Genomic DNA, 18,089 nt, shown 5'->3' with positions numbered 1-18,089 from the left:
TATGATCCCAGCTACTTCACCTAACCATATATGGCAGAATCATCTTAGTCAGCCCCCTTCCTTCATCTCTGGGCACATTATAAACTCCTTGACAAATAAAGCGGTTCTCTGGCTACTTTCTAGATTCTATGGGAAGATCAGTGACCAGTAATTCTCAAGGAACTAAGCACAGACTTGGAAATCCATGACTGGAAAACATCCAAATGATAGAGTATGTACATGGAAAGTACCTTTATGCTTATTATATTTACTCTTGATATAATTTAGAATCCAGGGTTGATATAGCTTACAAATGTGCAGCACTTAATAACAGGACTAACAGATTTTTTTATTGCAAATCCAAGGCAAGTAATGATGTTTACATCATAGATTGATAGATGGATAGATAGATAGATAGATAGATAGATAGATAGATAGATAGATAGATGATATACCTTATATATTATATAGAAGAAACTAGACAGTACATTTGGTTGTATGGTTTAAAGTTGGGTTCCTGTTATTTCTTCAAACAGAAAAACTAGTCTTGGTCTAATTTAATATCAAAAAATTTCCACAAGTGAAATACTATATAGATTAGTAGATAAAAGTTTGCCACATATTTTCCAATTCATGACTTAAAATTCTGTTACTACCACATATGTTTTTATTAATTTTTTCCAATGACTATTTTGTTTCCAGAGAGCATGATTATAAAATAATTCTCTCAGTTTCACTGTGCAAAGCAAACATATAATTTAAAACAGTTCGCAAGCTGAGCAGCCAAGTTAGGCAGAAGTAATTCAGTTGCTATTGAACAAAGGTAATGTTGGGAAAAGTTATCAAACATCAGAGTGATCATGACTAGTCTGAGTTGAGTGTATGTAATGAACTGCAGACGATGGACCTTTCTGAGAGTAGTGCAGACATGCTATATCTTCACGTGTTCAAGGTTCATTCAGCAGCAGCCTTGGTCTCCTGATATCTAAGCTTATGTCGGTGTACACTACCAAGCACAGAATTTAAAAAAAAAAAAGAGCCCAGACTGACTTGAATCCAAATATAACTTTGAAATGTTGGGCAAATTATTTGGCAAAAATAGAAACACTCTCTGACTGACTTATAGATTTTCATAAGCGGGAATGGAGACTCTCTTGTTGCCCACAGTGAGAATAACCTAGATACAAAGACAGAGCTGGAAGAAGTGCTAGCTGCAAGAGAGCACCCAAAAGTTAATAAGACTCGGTAGCAATTACAAAGGGAGTAACAGATATTTGTGCAGGGTCTTTAGTAAGACAGGAAGCATGAAAATCCCAGCAGGTATCATTGTTGTTTTGAGTGCCAACTGAGATTGTTATCCATGGTTCCCCACAGTTGTGTATGGAGACATTTTGGGGGCATGGCTAAGATTAATGGCCCAGTGATCCGTGCTAAATCCAGTCTCAATCAAGTACTTCTATGCTAAATTCCCAGAAGACTATAGTTCCCCGGTTTATGGAGCTCAGCTCAGATCCTGCTTACGAGTCTCTATGTGTCATCAAGAATCAATCATCTCTGATTTGGGGGTATTTTTCACCAATTCCTGCTATGACAGCTACCCACCGAGTTCATGCTGTACCAACAGAGTTGTAGGTCGAATGAAGGCTAAACCTCAAGTCTCAGATGCATTCCAGGTGAGCATTGTTTCTCATTAAAAATAAGAATTTCAACCAAATACACTTCCAAATCACTCTCCCCTGTCCAGATTCCACCCCATCCCTTCTCTTACCCATCAGTTAGTGAGGATCCAGAAGGCCTGCCCCAAGCTAGTCTCTAACATGACAGAATCTAGGACTTTCTGCATGACTCTGAATTCAAGTCTGACATGTATAGAAATACCATGCCAAACTTCCCTTCCATCACATGTTCTGTGTGGCACTCAGGTTGAGGACTCCAGGAAATCCGTGCTGTCATATGTCATCCCTTCAACACAACCATCATGCCGTGTTTAAACCACGTCTTCTCAAGTTGGCACATATGTGGTACCTGCCACTCAGCGTGGTCCAGGCAAAAGTATTCAGCAGCTCTGCTGGTTGTAGCTTCATTTTTGTTTATGTTATTACCTTTCCTTTCTTCTGCACAATACTTGATAGTTGTTCTTATTGTATACACTTTTATGTTAGGATCAGAATATTCTTATTGATAAAAAGGGGAGGTGTAGTTGGATTTCACTCCACTTAACAGATTACTTTTGGGGGAAGGAAGCCCTAGGGTGTGGTCTTGTCTGCCTAAGCCACAGCTTAAAAGCTGAGGGAAAGGGTCACGAGCTCTCTCTTGCTCTCATGCTCCCTTGGATGGTCAGAGTGGAGCAGATGGCGGAGTGAAGGCTTGCAATTGGTACTCTTCTCCCATGGGCAGAACAGCTGGATGAAGGCAGCTGGATCAGTGGCAGCATCTGATTTGTTCTGTATCTGTGAGTTTGCCTTTTTATTGCACCACTTAATAAGTTGGTTATTAGACTTTCGTGGGTTCTCACTCTATAACTCCTTTGTGATGTATCCCTCACTCTTCTCCCCATGGTCAGCTCTCACGCCTGTTCAGTGCCCACACATATCACATACACCCCAGTCTCCATCTTCTCAAATCCAGAGTGGAATCGATGCCTCCTTCACTCCAGGGTGAAACCATTGTCATCCATGTCCATTCCACACAAGAAAGGTTTCCTAATTTGTCCTTAGTTACTTCCACAAATCCTGACAGGAATTATGACTGCATCTGGAACAACCCCTGATGTGGGAGGTCCTTCTGTATATGTGTTGCTTTTATTGGTTAATTAATAAAGAAGTTGCTTTTTTGGCCTGTGATAGGGCAGAGTAGACTAGGCAGAAAAACTAAACTGAATGCTGGGAGGAACAAGGCAGAGTCAATGAGAAGCCATGTAGCTGCTGCTGGGAACAGAAGCCTCCACTGGAGCCCACCAAAACTTTGCTGGTAGTCCACGACCTCGTGGTGATGCACAGATTAATGGAAATGGGCTAGTTTAGCATATAAGAGCAAGCTAAAAATATGCTTAAGCTATTGGCCAAACAGTACTGCAAATAATATAGTTTCTGTGTAATTATTTCAGGACTGATCAGCCACGAAAGCAGGGACAGCCTCATCCAACAAACCCCAGACCCACAGACCTGGACTATGATATTGGCATCTCTCTGTCCCCCTGAAGGCCTACAGTGTTGAGCTCTACTATGTAATTTTATTCACAGATTAATAGGGTACCTTGTTTACTATTTGGGGTCAAACTTTAGTCTTTTACTTTTTTGTCTCTGGAAGCTTTGTGACTGTTTTCCAGGATTTCCCAGCTTTCCACTCCTCCTCTTCATGCACCACACTCTCATTTTCTACTCCTGACTGATTATTGTTCTTTTATAGCCCTATTCCAAGGTTCACAGCCGTGCATGTGGGGTAACAGCCACTGACTTCCATGGGCTCTATTCCTATTATCTCAAGCCTGTTTGGGGTAGATTATTATCTCATTTTCAGGAAACATGCTACAGGTCATATAAGAATGAGATCTCACACTTTGAACTAATAACTACTTCCTCACCTGTGAGTCCCAGTGTGAGAAGCTCTTCTCTTCATCCGCCAGGGAATTGGGAATGCTGGTGCCAAGGCTGAGGGCTGCAGCCAGACACTCATCTTTGGATGCCATCAATTTGCCACTAGTCACAGTCAGGGGATAGCCTTACCACAAACTCCTTCAGAAAACCTTTAAAGTGTTTGTACTCTAGGAGTTGCTCCAATAACAGCTTGTAACCCCCTCCACACATGCACAGCTTCTCCAGCACAGCAATCTTTCCCACGTTCTTCTCCCTGTTTGCAGGGACCACCAGAACTCCGATGTGGTCATGCTGCCTCCAGAGTTGAACACCAATAGTCTTCCTGCCATAGGCACTGAATGTCTGTTTCACTGTAGGCAAAACCTAAAACCTCTGTCAACCTGTTTCCTCATCTGAAAACAAACTGAGGGCAGCAACTCATTTATGGGATACTGTGGGAATTAGTCAAGCTAGTGTGGGACTCTTTATGTAGCACTGCAGCTTCTATCCTCTCAGCGGTGTTAATATTGTCTGTTTGACAGCTCTAGAGTCCCCTAGTAAACAGACTTATGTGCACGCACTACAGTCTGCGTGTGTATTTGGGACAGAGGATGGCTTGTGGGAACTGGCTCCTCCCACATTGTAGGTCACAGAGATTGAACTCGGGTCATCAGATTTAGTGGCAAGCGCCTTTATCCGGTGAGCCGTCTCTTAATTCACAAAAGCTTCCCATCATTAATGTCTACCAGTGGTTAAAATGACTTCAAAATGCCAGGGGCAAAAAGAATGCTCCCAGGACATAGACTAAGTTTCAGTTATCAGCATTTTAACACAGTGAAGAAAATAAACGAATTTTGAAGGTGGTGTGGATTCAAACAGTTTCAAGGTGAAACAAGAAGAAAAAGGAAAAGGAAAGGGGGTGTCCATAAGCAACAATTTGAGAGGCTCTCTAGAACTTTAAATTCTAAAATACATTTCATACAGTTCTTCTCAGAGAGAACTTCCTCTTTTTTGTTCAGATACATGATTTCACTTTGTGTGAATTCAAAATCATATTATGTTTTTGAAACACTGTTGGTTGCCATGGTAACTTGAGTGTGTGTGTGTGTGTGTGTGTGTGTGTGTGTGCGCGCGCGCGCGCTAAAGCACTCTGTGACTGCCAGCAGGATATAGAGGCTCTCTCAGACTTCCACAGGCTTTGCTGACAGGGTGTATCCCAATGGTATGTTTTATGTTTTCCCAGAAGCAGTCCTTTGTAAACTTGCTAAGGATGGGCTGATCTCTTTTGCTAGAAGTGGGAAAGACTAAGGGAGAGATGGGAAAGATGGAAACAAACCAATGATGGTGACTTAATTAAGGCTTTTTAGCTTAATGTGGTGAGACACCATGACCAAAAAGCAAGTTGGGGAGGAAAGGGCTTATTTGGCTTATACTTCAGCTTTGCTGCTTACCACTGAAGGAATTCGGGACAGTATGTCACACAGGGCAGGATCCTGGAGGCAGGAGCTGATGCAGAGTCCATGGAGAGGAGATGTTTACTGGCTTGTTCCCCACGGTTTGCTTAGCCAACCTTCTTCTAGAACCCAGGACCAATACCCAAGGATGGCATCACTTACCACAGATGCCTCCCCACAACTGATCACTAAATGAGAAATTGCCTTAAATGGAGGCATTTCCTCAACTGAGGCTTCTTCCTCTGTGAAACTGACACACAGAACCAGCCAGTGCAGTCAGTGACGACCAACATTTCATTTATCCAGAGGATTCTGCCTAGCACTTGGGAGACTGGGGAAGCAGATTGCCCAGAGCAGCCTTTGTGCCACTGTTGGCTCTCCAGAAGCAACTGACAAGGGCAGCCCTTAGGAAGAAAGGCTCAGAGCAGAATTCAGCGCACATCCTTGATGTGTAAACCTAGAGAGTCAACTTCCCAGCCTGGTTCAAAGCTGCCTCACACTGTGACTGTGGAGAACTTGCCTGGTTTCTCTGCTTATTTTCCTCTACAGGGTGAAGGTGACTTACAACACTGCCTCTAACTCTAGTTGCTTATGATGGGAGGATGCTGAGTGAGAGTTTCAGGTAGTGTGACTCAGAGACTCAGGGGAGTGTTTGAATGCCCTGGGCTTGGTCTCTGGTACATGTGAAGCTCGGGGTCTGAAGCACCCCATCTGCATTTTCCCCAAGTGCTGCAGATGACAACCACACAGTGAATGTAAGCATATCTGTGACAGATGAACCCCAGAGACGGCAGGTTTCCAGGAAGGGCTAGTGTAAGACTTGGTGCAGTGTACACCAGAATGAGTTGACTTCTAAGAAAATGATTGAAAGATAATCTGTTGCCTCTGCTTCGGGACTGGTTACCTGACCAGTGACACAGTTTCTGTGTGTGTGCCCAGGAGTGGGAGCAAGAATCGTGTTAGAATTACAGCAGTAACCACGGATTTCAGTTTGTGCTTGCCCAAAAACTTCAAGTGGGGGCTCTCCAACATTCCTTTTATTACTACTGCCACTAAAAGTATAAAGTGTCCTAATGACAGCATCCTCAAAATGAAATATGGATCACAACGGGGTATTGTTGTTGCTACTGTAATGATGGTTTAAATTTTTGTGTTTGTGTAGTTTCATGACAGAATGTGACAACTAATGTCTATCATAGTCTATACCCAAGAAAACACAAAAGAAAAAGGGAACTTTTCCCACTTTCATCAGTAAACTGTCATACCTCTGGGCTCGATACAGGGAAGCTGATTTGAGCTCTGGGGGAAAAAGTGTATGTACAGCAAAGCATGGTTTCTAAAGAGTCATGGCCACTAAGTACAAAAGAGAAGCATGGCCATGGCAAAAACTCTCCAACATTCATTTTCTCTTGTATTTGTGTTTATTCTTCCAACATGATACCTTGGATTTGTAAGTTAACAGCATAATGACTTCAACATTTTGCAAGTCCAATCTCAGTAAAGCTTAAATTAACTATGTCTCTAACACGGATATGGAAGAAGGCTCTGCTTAAGTATGAAAATTTAGTTGACTTTTGCAGTCACCCATGGTTGGAGAAAGCTAATAAAACTGAGAGTGTTCTCCCCATAAAATGATTGGAAGTGTGGCCCAATGTAGAGTATAGTGGGCAGGGCAACCAGCCAGATCTCACACTCCAGAATCTTAAAAGTTAAAGACAAAATGAATTCACCTACACAGGGTTTTGTTTATCACAGCGGAAGAGATTTGACTGGGGCTACCTAAGAAAACACAGACAGCTTTTTAGTAGAAGACAGTTAGCTGTCCTCCCCATAGTCCCCAGCTACCCAGCACCACTTGTTTGAGCATCTCTAGTAAGCCAAGAGCTGTGATGATGATGCCTATCACAGAGAGTTTCCAAATCAAACAAAGGCATAAAATTCAGACACACTTGAAACGATTAGAGATGAAATCAAAGATATCTGTAAAACAGAAAAGGGGAGTTTGTGTGGGCATAAAGTGTCAGTTATCTGATGATGGGGGCAAAATCTGAGGTTGATCTTCACCAGATGTGGAAAGGGGAGGGGGGAATTAAGATATTCCAAGAGAACTAGGAAGATGACTCAGTGCATAGAGCCTTGCCGTGTAAGTACAGGGGCCTGAGTTTGGACCGCTGAAAACAACGGGAAGCCAAATGTGGTAGCTCACATCTAGATTCTTGATGCTCCTATGAGAGGAGTCAGTGAGCTTGGCCCACAGTGTCACCAACAAAGATCGTGTCTCAAATAAGATAGAAAGCAAGAGACAATACCTGAGGCTGTCCTCTGACCTCCACACAGACACTGTTACACTCTGCATGCACCCATCTGACACTCACATACCGTGTACACACATACACACAGATTTAAAAATATCTTTAGAGATGAAAATAGGAAACTAGAAATAGCTGAAATGAGGTTGTTATAATGGAAGAAATGAGCAAAGGAGTGTGCTCCAGAAAGAAGATGAAACCAGCTTTCCATCCCTGGAGTTCTGCCCTGCTCCCCTACCATTTTGAGGATGCTGTCATTAGGACAGTTTATACTTTTAGTGGCAGTAGTGATGTCTGAGTGTCTGGCCTTCCTGTGTGTGACAGACTAAGTTTCACTTAGAGGCGGAACTATGTAGGCTTCTTTAGTGCCTGTTCCCAGAGCTCTGTAGCTAGAAATGCAATGACAGTGTTGGTCCTCTGGTTTGGGGACAAGGTCCCTCTCTGATTACTGTAGGTGAAGGGTTTATCCTCATACATAAAATAGGTTTGAGAAAAGCTTCCATTTGTTCGTGGCTATTTGGTCTTTGAGACTGTTGTTTTGTTTTGTTTTTTGTTTCTTTTCCAGACAGTGTTTCTCTGTGTAACAACCCTGGCTGTCCTGGAACTCACTCTGTAGATCACACTGGCCTTGAACTCACAGAGATCCACCTGCCTCTGTCTTCCAAGTGCTGGAATTAAAGTTAATAATACTGCCCAGCAGTATTATTAACTGTAGAGAAGAGAAATTTGTCTAGAGATATTTGGAACAGAAAGACATTTGCATATTTTGTGATGGATGCCAACTGAACAGAAGCAGAGCAGGGAGCAGGTCCTCCTGTGGTTAGAGCAGCACCTAAGCAATAACCAGAACCTGCATGGAAACACCTGTCGGTTTTACCTGGCAAACCCTTTTGAAATGCTGGCAGTGGCGCTGTCTCATGTGTTAGGACTTTGTGTGAAAGGGCAACAGTGAGCAAAGGAGGGAGAGGGAGAGGAGATGGGAGGGTCAGGGATACCAGCCCAGTGCTGGTAAGAACAGGAAACACCGCTGAGCTTCTGGGAAATTTCCAAACTTGCGATCCGAAGATCCTGAGTCAGACAGACGAAGGTTGTGCACCTGAGTCAGGGTTTTTGGTGAGGGATGCAATGTTCCGGTGACAGGTGGTCCAAGACCACACAGAGATCAATGCACATGACAATAACAGGATGTAGAGGTCAAGAATGACAAACTTGAATTGAAACCAACCAGGCTAGTGATACACTTTGGTTAACCAAGAACCAGAGAGTCTTCTGTGGGTCCAAGTCTCAAGTGCCAATTACAACATGTCAGGCCATGATAGAACACGCTTTTAATCCCAGCACTTAGGAGGCATAGGCAGGTGGATCTCCGTGAATTCGAGGCCAGCTTGGTCTACAGAGCGAATTCCAGTTCAGGCTCCAAAGCTACAGAGAAATCCTGTCTAGATAGATAAATAAATAAATAAATAAATAAATAAATAAATAAAGCAAGCAACACAGAACAGAAGGTTTATTTCCTTTACATTTGCAAAATAATCCATTTGTACGACACAGGAGAATGGGCCATTTACAATTAAGACTAATCAAAAAGACTGCAGGAGGAATGGCTAAGAGCACTGGAAGTTGTCATGGCAACAGGAATCTGAGTTGAGAAAACTGTGGGTAAGGAAGAGGAAGTGAAGAATCTGGGTAAAGACGGCTATGTCTATATTATATCCAAGGAGGAGAATTTGAAAGGAAATGATAGATTCTTTCCAAGAATGGGTTTCAGGTAATGGGCAAGTATGTGGCTAACTCATGAAACATTATTTACCCCTTTTCACTTTCCTGGTTTGTTTCAGGGATTTTCAGCATCAGACACTCAGCTGTTGAATGAATCCATCAAACCAAGCCCTGAGGCTGGAGAACTGGCTCAGCATACTGCAGCAGCCCAGACTTTGGCTCCTAGGACCCACATCAGGTAGTTGACAGCCTCTTGAAACTCCAACTCTGGAGGGATCCCACACCTCTGGTCTCAAGAGGTCTCCGCACACATATGTGCACACCCCCACACAAACACATAATTAAAACATTTTTCAAATCCAGACTCAAACATAACACTTAAACACAAGGATGATAAAGGCATAAAACAATCACCAAAAGTTTTATTTAATTAAAAATATTATACATGTTGTTGCATTTTCATGGAAAATATTGAGTTAAAAAACACCAACAGTGTTAATTTTCAGAAACTGTCATGGACCCAATTCTACCTCCTGCTGATTTCTTCTTTCTGTGATATTAACTTTGTGTTTGTGAGGAGTAGGGGCCACAATACCGGAGCTTCCTAGAAGATCAGACCTACAGGACTCCTGAGTAAGGCAGTTCCTTGAAAACAGTGTTCTGTCAGGTTCACACAGACACCACCAGCTTTGGTTTCCTTGCAAATCATTGAAGAAAACAAAAACAGAAACAAAAATAAATCAAAAAAAGAGAAAAAAAAACAATGAGTGTAAAAACCCAGTGCTGAAGTCAACACCAGTTTAGTACATCTGAGCACTGATCTTTAGTCTTGTCCAATTTCCAAGCCAGTTAACGAAGGACCTTGTGTCCTACCTAATGTATTAGTGTCCTGAACTTCCCAACATAACTTCCCCAGAACCCACTGTGGGAAGACACTAATATATAGTGTTTATATTCAAACCACCAGCAAATACATAACAGCACATGAAACATCCATGTTCAATAGCAGTTAAAATGCATGTTGGAACAAAGTAACCATTGGAATCACTGGCTATCACATAGTTCTGTGGATAAATTTTTAAATCTTCACATAACTATACATTCATCAAAAAATAACATCATGAAAAATTTAAAAATTATTTAAGTCATAAACATCTCACAGGTAAATACAAAATGTGGACAATATAACCCCATCCTCTACCCCCTTCCTTTCTTTGGACTGTGCCATTCCCTAACATTTCCTTGACACCACATCATAATGCTACATCCTTAAGTTGCTTCCAAGTGATACTTCCAGAAATATCCCAATTCTCTGTTCTTGGCCCTTAGCTTTAAATTGTAGTATGCTTAATTTGAACTTTGCATCCAGCTTCATATTAAAGAGAGGCATACTCTCCTTAAAATACACAAGTGAGTAAAAATAACTAGACAGCAAAAGAAAGTTGAAACTGCCTCAGGTTTTAGAGGCTGAAGTACGGCCTTTCTTCTTCATAAATGGTCTGTTAGTGGATGGGAATAAAATAAGGCTGAAATTGCTTTTCACATTCTGGCTCTGTTGGGGGCATTTTCACATAGACCCCTGTTGTAAGTGGACTTCTTTTCCTTAGCTGCCAAAACACAAAAAGAAAGAGCAATTATTAGCAAAGCATACAGAAACCACTTTCAACCATAACAGGGCACAGTAAATATTGGGTCCCTCACCAGCAAAAACAAACATCCACAACAGCATGCAGAATTATAAACTCTTGGAGATTTTCTAGATACAGCTATTCAATTCATCTTAGAGAAATAATTCTGCAATTCAAATCCAAAACAGAATCTGCAATTCAAATCCAGAATAGAAAGTAGGGAAAAAAAGGGCTTTGAGACAACTTCACCAAGAACACTCAAAATGCCCAAGATAACTGACTAGATCTTGTCTGTCATAATCAATGTACTGTAGGTAGCTTTGATATCCTGTTTTGAAACTTTATTTCTCATCTTCACTACTTTTATGCTTTTTCTTTGTCTGTATTAGTTCCCAGTTTCTATCATCTCAACTTCAACAACTGAATTCTAGTTAGCTAGCCTGGGTGGTAATTTAATAGCAAATGAAAAAAAAGAAAGACAGAAACAGAACAGAGGCTCAATGAAAAGGGGCGTGTGTGTGTGTGTGTGTGTGTGTGTGTGTGTGTAAAACAGAGACCTGGAAGGAGAGCCAGAAAGAGACAAAGGTAGAGGAATAAGGAAAAATGGAGGGGTAGCAAGAAGAGGAAGTGGAGAGGGAGAACAAAGAGTGTTGTTTGTGATAAGGAAACCAGCCTCACACGGCAGTGGTTGAGAAGGACTACTAGAAACCCGGACTGGAGACTTGATTCCACACATCTCTATTTTCATTACTAATATAGTAAATAAAATCAGGATTTTCATTCACTGAACTAGGGAGTGATCAGGGCACCTTTGTAAGGAGATATTAGGATAAGGATAGGTATTATACGAGCAGCTATGGTTTGAACAAAGACAGCACAAGAGTGGTACCAAGAGATGGTTTTCTGGGAAGAAATACTCAGGAGAAGGATAAAAGGCTATCCAGGTGGTTTTAACTAGCAGCAGCTGCCCAGAATAATTCTGTGTTTTAGGGTAGGACCATAGCCAAGATGGTGAGGACCAAAACAGTTGCCCCTTGTTGTTCAAACAGTTACTCAAACTGAAACCCTGCTCAGAAGAACACAACATTCACTGTCAAACATGTTCATGTACAGTATTAGTCATCCCGAAACCTCAAAGGCCAGTGCATGGGGTTCTAGTGTGTTCTTCCTGCTCTTTGTTTATTACTTCAACTCCACACCTCCATCACTTGGTCAGTAGGGTACAGCTAAAGGTGTCCCCATTAACTCCAGAGCAACATCAGTATTACACTCACCATTTTGCTCAAAGAAACAGCAGTGATCAGGAAACTGTAGAAAAACAATCCTGAACTAATCGCAGCAAGGATCCAAAGAAGGACGTCGGAATCTGGGCATGGTTCTGGATCTGCAACAGAAAGCAAAGAACAAACCTCTTGAAACAGTTTTCACTTCTGGGGCCCTACTTCCTTATGAGTGAAGAAAAGAAGAAGGAAGAAGAGAAGGATGGAGAAGAAAGAAAAAAGAAAGGAAGGAGGGAGGGAGGGAGGGAGGGAGGGAAACAGCCAGAGCATCCAAGTTTTGCTAGCCAATTCTAACTTGTACAGTAACCCACATGTAAGTCTGACTGATGTGTGACTTCCCCACAGTGTCATTACAAAGATAAGGACGCTTCAACATAGTTATAAAAGAACAAGTGATCAAGCCTATCAGCAGCATAAAACATCTCCCCAAACACATTTTAACACAGTCAATTGTGTTTATGTAACTGCTCATCGTAAGCAAAACATCTAACTAGGGCATTCCAGCTACGAATCATATCCCACACTATGAAGAACCTCAAGCCAAGAAGCAGAACTATTCTGGTTGTAAACACAGCAGCAATACAACATTCATGTTTGTAGTGAATTGACTTTGCTCACCAATGACGTAAATCTGGGTCCCGTTGCCCATGCCCACAAAGTATGGTGGTGGGTACATGAGTTCCACCTTGCAGAAGTACAGTCCAGTGTCAGCAGCTCTCAGTCCTTGGATGGTGAGGTTCACTTTGCTTTCGTTGAAGGTACCACTACAGAAGGGGTCATCTAGGAAGCCCAACGTATTCTTCACTGTGAATGTCGTGGCACAGACCTCAGTCATCTGGCCATTTGTGAGCCGCAGCACTGTCACCCGGACCTCATCAGTGTTGTGTGATGATGTATATTCACATGGAAAGCTGGCGACACCATGGCTGCTGGCCAATACCACTGAAGGTTGGCTCACTTGTATGGCTGGCATGGAAAAGTCAAAGGATTCACGGTCATCCATGGTTGGGAATACTAAGCCACACTTTATAACAGGGAAGGTTTATCTTGGATGACCTATAAGATCGCCTCTCAACAAATTCATCATCCCCCTTTCCTTTTGCCTCTCCATCCATCCACCCAACAACCCACCTCCCATCTTTTGATGTCTTCAGTCACTCTCCAAGACTTCCTTATTGATAAATAGTTTCTTGAAGACAGTTGGCTCTGGCAAGGAGAGCCCTGATGTAGCAAATAGAAGACCTGGCTCTCATGAAATGTGTCATTTTGGCAAATCGTTCTTCCTCTCATTTTCTCTCACATGCAGTAAGAAAGGGAGGTAGAGTGCATGACAGTGTAGGGTCTTCCAGACCAGCATCCTGCAGTGATAATAGAACTATTCCATGCAGGGAGGATAGTGGATAGAAGGAGTTCTGGAGGTTGGGGTACAGAACCATGCTTTGTCCCTCAAAGTGAACCTCAAAATGGCCTGCCCACTTATATAAGTATACCTTTGTCAACAAGAACAGTTGGACCTCAGCTCAGTGCCCTGGTCTCCCTGTCCCTGGTCTCACAGTGGTAGCATGGCCTATGATGTTAGACGAGGAAGCCACAGAACCTAGAGCACCAGGTCATTTCCTCTCAGGGTTGAGGCAACCCTGCTGTTAACTTCTGTGGGCTTCCCCTGCCTCCCCACCACTTCTTCCTCCTTCCTTCTCTCCTTCACTTAACACTTTCCTGGTCCTTTGGGTTTTTGTTTTTTTCTTTTTCCTCTCTATATATTACAAAAGAAGAAGGCCTCAGACAACACTATCTCTCTACACAAACATGCATTCGTCATTCATCATTTGAAATTAGTGGGTTTGCAGCTTGGTATTGGTAGTACATATCTGTAATCCCAGCATACAGGAGATGAAGGCCAACCTCAGCTAAACAATAAGACGTTGTTTTAAAAATCAAATTACAACAGGCAGAAGGGTGGAGATATAGCTCAGTGGCAGAGTACACAAGGTTTTGGGTTCTACCCTTGGCACTCAATTTAAAAGTGGTTTTGTATCATATTATTTTTCATAACTAACCTGGCTGCTATTTGGTCAATATCACAAATTACACCCAAAAACCTAAACTGATCAGTGTCATTGGCAGTTCACCAGCATCAACTGCAAAAACAAGGCAATAATTAGCATTCAGTGTCTTCCGTATTACAATCTTGAATACTACTCCAAGCTTAGTTTCCAAGACTTAGTTTCCATTCCTGCTCATAAGTCAGTCTATATTAGATACACTAGTTTCTCTTGCAAGCACCTGTACTGCAGAACATTTGTCTTCAAAAAAAAGAGCAATATTGCAGCAGCTGTTGCCATGGTTATTCCGACAGCCTGGCTGGTGATATCAGGTGTCTGCCTGGTCTGTATCTCTGCTACCACAGACAGTCTCTGCACATCCTTTGTCCCATGGAAACCTCACTGGAGAGTTTAAGGAAGCTTTCTCCTACATTAAAGATTTGCAACCTATTCAGACAAGAAACTGTACACGACTATTGCTTCTTTGGTAGAAATTAAATCATCAAATATCATTTATGCATCAGTTTCACACAAACTACATAATTCCTTCATTTAAAGGGTCTATAAAGAGGAGGGGTGAGGATCTGGTACACATATGCATTTCAAGGTACATAACCAGCCTGGTATCAGCCTCTCAAGAGTTTTTATTTCATCTGAAAATCTTAAGCTGCACTTAAAAATACATGTGTAGCTAATGCAACAATAAGGGATTTTATGAAGAAAAAATAAAATGAATCTTAAGACAACCAGACTGATGTTTGCTTCCCTCCCTTCCTCCCTTCCTCCCTTGATTCCTTCTTCTTTTTCTCCATTCCTTCCATCTTCTCTCCTTCCCCTCCTCCCTCCCTTCCTTGCTTCTCCCTTCCTTCTTTCTCCCTTGCTTCCCTCTTCCCTGTTTTCCTTCCTCTCCTTCTTTTCCCCTTTCTATCATCTTCCATTCCTTTCTTCTTTTAATTTCAAGCTATTTTATCTTTAAAATAATTGGCTAATTTATTTTTCCTTCATTTGTTTTTATTATTTCTTTTAGTTTTTGAGATTTTAATATAATTTCATTATTTCACCAAACCTTCCCATGTACCCCTCCTTCTTTTATTTCAAATTCATGGCCTCTTTTTTCATTACTTGTTCTTACATGCATAGTCATAAAGGTATGCATTCTTAAACGCAACCTACTCAGTCTGTATATATTATTTGCATTATGTGTTCAGGGGTGCCCATTTGGTATTGGATAGCTAGTTGGTGTGTTTTTCCCTGGGGAAGCCTCCTGCTCTCCATATTCCTTAGTTACCTGTAGTTATTTGTATAGAATTGAGGTCTCTTTCTCCATACACTTTGGAATATCTATTGGCTATCACTGTCTTTCCACCCCTTCTTCTGCAAAATCCCCTGAGCCTTAGGTGCAGTAACTTTAAGAACTAAGAATGTCTCAAAAGCTTAAAGTGAACCAAGAAAGAATTCATATTTATTTAAATCCAGGTGAGGTTTTTTTTGTTTTGCTTTGTTTTTGTTTGTTTGTTTTTTTTTTTTAAGGAGGAAAATCTTAAGGCCCCTCTGATACCAAGATCAAATATAGTCAGGATTTCAGAAGCCCTTAAATTTTTTAGTTTTGCAGTATGTCCTCCTAATGTTACAGAAGTATCTGAACTTGTTCTCTCCCAAACCAGCTCTCATGGATTCATTAATTCTCAGATTTCATGGATTCTGGAATTCTGTCTGGAATCCCCCAGTCTGCTATTAGTGGTCTCTGCTTGTTTGCTGCTGCTAACTCCCCTTCACCTCTCTTGGAACACAGAGCTGCTAAGCTGAAAGGTAGAGATTTGCCTTTCACTTGTGGCTCTTCTTTAAATCACTGTCCTTAGCTGCTGAAAGAAATGAAACCCATGTAGGAAAATCACCTCCTCCACCTCCATGCTCCAGAAGTCTCCACTCACCTTTGGACAAAGTTGGGATGAAGAGAAAAGCAAGCAGGACTACAAAGGGCCAAGTCCTAGAAGCCAGCTGCAGTTGGACCTTGCTCCTCTCGACTCCAAGACGAGCCATGGCTTTATGGGAGCCGCGCTCAGGTCTTCAGGAAGCAGAGTGAAACCTTTCAGGATCCTGAGGCTTTGAAATGTGTTTGAACCCACACAGGTTCAAGGACTTTATATAGACAGCTTTGATCCCAGGTACGTGCTACATGTGTGTACCACACACACATGGCACATGAATAGAGAGCCTTTTTGTTTTGGTTTTACGAGAAAGGAAGCCGTGGGTTAAGCTGTTACGTCGTAAAGACGACCTCAACTACTCAAAGTAAAACTGAACAAAACAAGCAAATCCATGGATGGAAAATGTACTCAACTTGAAACTGAAGCTTCAAGTCAACCGAGGATCTGGATAGGTAGAGCCTTGGAGAGTAGAGTTTCCTGTAGTACAAGGTACCCCTAAACCCAATCCCAGTTTTATCCACCTGTCTGGTCATCTTTAATCACCCAGTATTTTTTGACATCCCCATAACCAGCCCTTAGTCCTAGGACTAATGGTAGAATTTGGCTATGGAAGGCATCCATTTAAAAATGTGTTCTAGCTGTGAAGTTCTGACCTTTTATAAGCCCCAGAGATGTGAAAAGAGTTTATTTTACCTAACTACGTTTTATTGAGAGAGAATGCCAAAACCACAGAAATGAACGACACATATACACACGAAGCAGGGGAAACTGTCTCTGATTTTGACAATTGGGAAAGAATTTGGATATTCTTAAAGCCTTCACAAAAGCAAAACAAAGTTATAGATAGCCCGGGAAAAGTCAATCCAAATGAAAAGGCATTCAAAACCTCCACAGGAGAATGAGTCTTTTTTAATAGTAAGACTTCTTTTTTCTTTCTTTTGTTTTATTTTTGTTTTGTTGCTGTTTTTTGCGACAGGGTTTTTCTGTGTACCCCTGTCTTTTAAAGGGTAAAAATTAAAAACAAGGATGGAGACGCAGCTCAGTGGAGACACAGCTCAGTGATGATGCAGACGCAGCTCCGTGGTGGAGACGCAGCTCAGTGATGGAGACGCAGCTCCGTGGTAGAGACGCAGCTCAGTGATGGAGACACAGCTCAGTGTTGATGGAGACACAGCTCAGTGATGATGGAGACGCAGCTCAGTGATGGAGACACAGCTCAGTGATGGAGACGCAGCTCAGTGATGGAGACGCAGCTCAGTGATGGAGACGCAGCTCAGTGATGATGGAGACACACCTCAGTGATGATGCAGACGCAGCTCCGTGGTGGAGACGCAGCTCAGTGATGGAGACAAAGCTCCGTGGTGGAGACACAGCTCAGTGATGATGGAGACGCAGCTCAGTGATGATGGAGACACGGCTCAGTGATGGAGACGCAGCTCAGTGATGATGGAGACACAGCTCAGTGATGATGGAGACGCAGCTCAGTGGTGGAGACGCAGCTCAGTGGTGGAGACGCAGCTCAGTGATGATGGAGACACAGCTCAGTGGTGGAGACGCAGCTCAGTGGTAGTGTACCAGCATAGTATACAGGAGGCCTTAGACCCATTTCCCAGCACCAGAAAAAAAATTCAACACTAAGGATAAATATGACCAGAGTTCTCAAGCTCATGAAAGCTATAGAGAGTACAAATATTCATCCATAAATACTATGATAATTTTATAACATTAAATTATCTAGAATTTTTAATATTAGAATATTTAAGTATTATACATTAGTGCATATTAAATATTTAGGATAATTAGTACACGCACTATATATATCACGTTGTTTAGAATACTAAATTGAATACTCTCCTTATATTTTGGCAGTTTTCATATAGTTCAAGGATGAAAGGGATGTTTATTGAGAATCTATAACATGCTATATATGCACTTAGGTTTGGATTAGGATGACAAGATAACACAGTTGATTGCTTGACAGTTAAAGGTGGAGCACACCTTTTACTCCAGCACTGGGGAGGTAGAAGTAGGTGTTTCCAGTGTTTCTGTGGCTTCCTGCCATCTCTGCACCCTATCAGAAGAGGTTTGTAGAGTGCTTCCTTTAAAGCCTGTCTGCTAGCATTCTCTCGCACACACCTTTCTTTCTGCATGTCATTTCCCAACATGCTTCTTTCA

The 18,089-nt window shown here is 42.0% G+C and overlaps 1 protein-coding gene across 2 annotated transcripts; it reads right to left on the bottom strand.

The window, feature by feature from the left end:
• Positions 1–9,350: 9,350 nt before the first annotated feature.
• Positions 9,351–16,168, bottom strand: Ctla4 (cytotoxic T-lymphocyte associated protein 4). 2 transcript variants are annotated; one of them, XM_075951330.1, is made up of 4 exons: positions 15,918–16,168; positions 12,563–12,910; positions 11,939–12,048; positions 9,351–10,643 (listed from the first exon to the last, which is right to left on the bottom strand). In XM_075951330.1, the coding sequence occupies exons 1-4, from the start codon at positions 16,024–16,026 to the stop codon at positions 10,539–10,541; spliced, it is 672 nt and encodes a 223-aa protein (XP_075807445.1). In that variant the 5' UTR covers positions 16,027–16,168; the 3' UTR covers positions 9,351–10,538. The 2 variants fall into 2 exon arrangements, with proteins under 2 accessions (XP_075807445.1, XP_075807446.1); XM_075951331.1 differs by lacking the exon at positions 11,939–12,048.
• Positions 16,169–18,089: the final 1,921 nt, after the last annotated feature.

This window comes from Microtus pennsylvanicus, chromosome 17, assembly GCF_037038515.1.
Source record: "Microtus pennsylvanicus isolate mMicPen1 chromosome 17, mMicPen1.hap1, whole genome shotgun sequence".
NCBI classification, from domain to species: Eukaryota; Metazoa; Chordata; class Mammalia; order Rodentia; family Cricetidae; genus Microtus; species Microtus pennsylvanicus.
Note: the sequence above shows the minus strand (reverse complement) of the source record. Positions and strands in the feature narration are given on the sequence as shown.

Excerpts from the sequence above, each read along its gene's own strand:
- Ctla4 (XM_075951330.1), bottom strand. The coding sequence starts at position 16,026 with ATGGCTCGTCTTGGAGTCGAGAGGAGCAAGGTCCAACTGCAGCTGGCT. Across the intron at positions 12,911-15,917 it reads CATCCCAACTTTGTCCAAAG|CCATACAAGTGAGCCAACCT; the intron begins GTGAGTGGAGAC and ends TTTCCATGCCAG. Across the intron at positions 12,049-12,562 it reads GACCCAGATTTACGTCATTG|ATCCAGAACCATGCCCAGAT; the intron begins GTGAGCAAAGTC and ends TTTCTGTTGCAG.